Source organism: Fulmarus glacialis, unplaced genomic scaffold (assembly GCF_000690835.1).
Source record: "Fulmarus glacialis isolate BGI_N327 unplaced genomic scaffold, ASM69083v1 scaffold11611, whole genome shotgun sequence".
Taxonomy (NCBI): domain Eukaryota; kingdom Metazoa; phylum Chordata; class Aves; order Procellariiformes; family Procellariidae; genus Fulmarus; species Fulmarus glacialis.
In genome coordinates this window covers 3658-6589 of record NW_009193427.1, presented here as the reverse complement: position 1 = coordinate 6589, position 2932 = coordinate 3658, and the positions used below count along the sequence as shown (strand labels likewise).

The 2932-nt window shown below is 41.5% G+C and overlaps 1 protein-coding gene across 1 annotated transcript in view; it reads right to left on the bottom strand.

Moving 5' to 3' along the window:
- The window catches only part of AK3 (adenylate kinase 3), a 7447-nt gene extending 5023 nt beyond the window's left edge, over positions 1-2424 (bottom strand). Inside the window, exon 1 of the mRNA XM_009587451.1 lies at positions 2307-2424. Within this exon, the coding sequence (XP_009585746.1) occupies positions 2307-2367 (61 nt within the window). The 5' untranslated portion in view covers positions 2368-2424. The remainder of the gene's footprint in view (positions 1-2306) is intronic.
- Positions 2425-2932: the final 508 nt, after the last annotated feature.

Here is a 2932-nt window from a genome sequence, read left to right as displayed (position 1 = left end):
GGGTGGGGGGGGGGGGAGGGGCGGAGAGGAACAGAGAACGAGAAAACCAAGGTCTCCACAAAGCATTTAAAATGAAAGATTGACCACAAGAATTTCAGCGGTCAAAGCTACTGCAGAACATGCTATTGCGCCACAGATTCACTGGAATAATACCTCTACCCACAAAGCTCTTGCACAGCATCATGTTATTCAGTAGCTTGTAATTTTCATCATGCTACACAAGTAAACTTCTCCATAAAGGCAAGTACTGATAGGTTTCTTAACTCTTCTTGGCATAACATTCGTTGATGAGTCCATTGCCTGAGTAAAGAACCAGCCAAGAACTAGCCTTACAACAGGGGAAAAAAAAAAAAAATTATGGTCTTCAGGCTACTGTCTTGTTTCACACATCACAAAAAGAAAGTTGATTAACTCAGATCAAGCTCTTGCTTGTGCATTAAGTCTGATGCAGCTGGTTTGCATCACAGCCATCAGCTGCCCTCATCCTATTTCTTTCACGTTCCCATTATCTCATGGAAGTGTTTCTAAATGTTAAGAGCAGAGGGAAAGCCAGGACTCCAGCACTGCTGTTTTTTCTTACTGTTGACAAGCTAGTCAGCCACCACACATCTTAGTTATGCAGCTGGAAAATGAGTCTGCTTTGGGACTTAGTAATGAGAAACCTCCTCAACAATTAAAGTGCCTTTACAAAAGCATTTCCTTGAAAATGAATGAGCGTTTGCTGCATACAGTCTTTTCTCGATACAGAAAAAACTATCTACAAGATGTGATGAATTATGAAGAATCCAGGAACACAGAGAAAGGTGCCCTAACTATACAGCCCTAAACCTAGGCAGATCACACCCACACTCACATGACTCAGACTGCTACATCTGCTATGACTCTAGAAGCCACCAACCTATCGTACGGCAGTGGAAATGGCATTTGGCTAAGTGAGCACACAAGCAGCTCAGCAACTCTATTTAGTTTGACCTAGCTGACCTCAGCTGTTTGTTCTTAGTTGCAGTTATCAAACCAAAGATTTTCTGGTTAACATATTTCAACAGAACAGTATTGTTCATACAGAGACGATTATGCCAGAGCTAATCCTAGTGTAATTCACTAAGTCTCATTACAGATGCTGATGCAGACAAAATTTCTGCTCCAAAAGTTTAAAGAAGGCAGGACATTAACATGCAGCAGAAATTGATATATTCTCTTACGGTCTCCACACCATCCTGCTGTTAAGAGTTGCCGGTGTGCCCAGCTATACTGCTGCACATCCAGATCCACAAGGCTGGAACTGTGTGTGCACAGGACCTGGAACTAAAGAAAAAAAAACATCTGCAGCTCTTTCCTTTATTGATTAGGTTTCATTGTGCTGTTCACTGTGGGAATTAAGCCTTTGTCTTCACTAAGGAGGAACATAACTGTGACTAAAGCCACCAGAACAGATCACTGTACCAGAAGCAATTACATTAAAGCACTAAGGGACAGAGAGCACTGTGGATTTTTCACTCCCTCTAAATAAAAAGCCACACCAACAACTTTTTAGTTTTATCTACTGAGACAGGTTGTGACTAGAATCCAAAAATACACACATCCAGCCTAGACACCGTGTGCTGCGCATCCAACTGTACTCCCATGGGCTGGGATAACAAGAGCCACTCAGTTCATGAAGACAGTGGCAAATGCATTTTCTCTCTACCATGAATACTGAAGCAATGAGCTTACGCTGCAGAATTGCAGAACAATTCATGCTAGAGAACAGAACCAAAGAGCAAACGAGAGAGACCTTTTAGAGCACTTAAGCCGTGTTTTCGTTAGTGATTTATTACACACTGCACTGCTGCAGTACTTGCTTTCCATACTTACCTCGTTGCTGCATCACATACCTACCTTTCTATTTAAATAATTCCTCAACCCCATTCTTCAATAGTGTTCCATTCCCCAAGGACTTTAACAAGAAAAGGCTTTAAAAAAAGAAACTTCTGAATGCGTATTTTAAAGGGGAAATAAAGCATAAGAATTACCAGAATTGCCAGTTTTGAAATTTTACTGGTGTGTTGAACTACCCTTTTCAACATGAATTAAACATCCCTGTAACACTTGGAAGGCGGGATGCACCCAAAATATTTTACAACCAAAGAAACTGGGGCAGACTAGCTGCTGAAGGTTTCACAACAGGCTGGCAACAAATAGTCTCCAGTTACTACAGCTCGAGAATGGCTACTGGAGTGTAGCTACCCACAAGTGACGAAAGCACTCCAAGCTTTCCACCACAGATTTTCTCTCCACATACAGCGATATCCAATATGCTAACTTACCATCCAATAGCCAGTTGTACCGATCTAAACCTTTTAGCTCATTCAGCATTAGTCGTGTCATGATGTCATCTGGAATAAGCACCCCTTGATCAATGTAGGACTTGGCAAGGATTCCAACTTCTGTGAAAGTAAGAGAAGTCACATTACACTCTCTCTGACCTCCAGCAAGCCAAAAAAAGCCCACAAGCCTGCAAAAAATTTGTTTTGATCAGGATGGCGCGGAACAGTAAAGTTGTAAACAAGACAGACAGTATGCTTGCTGAAATTCAAAACCAGATGATCAGTTAGGATCTGATCATGCAAATATGTATCAGATTAATTTGATCGGTCTGTCGTTCCATGCATGGCAACAGGGCATTCACCACACCTCTATCCCCCCACCCTCCGAATAATTCTACTAGTAAGTATTGGAAATACTAGGTTCCAAAAACTAAAATCAGGAGAGGCCATTAAGTAAGAGTCTTCAAAGGAAGAAATGTAAAGGACACAAGTTCATTAAGATATCAGCCCTCAGATTTCCTGTCAAGAAAGTGGCTAGTTATTAACTCATGACCTCACTACGAAGAGGAATGCCTTTGGTATTTAAGAGAGCAGTATGCAGCAGGACACACTTGCCAGATATGTAT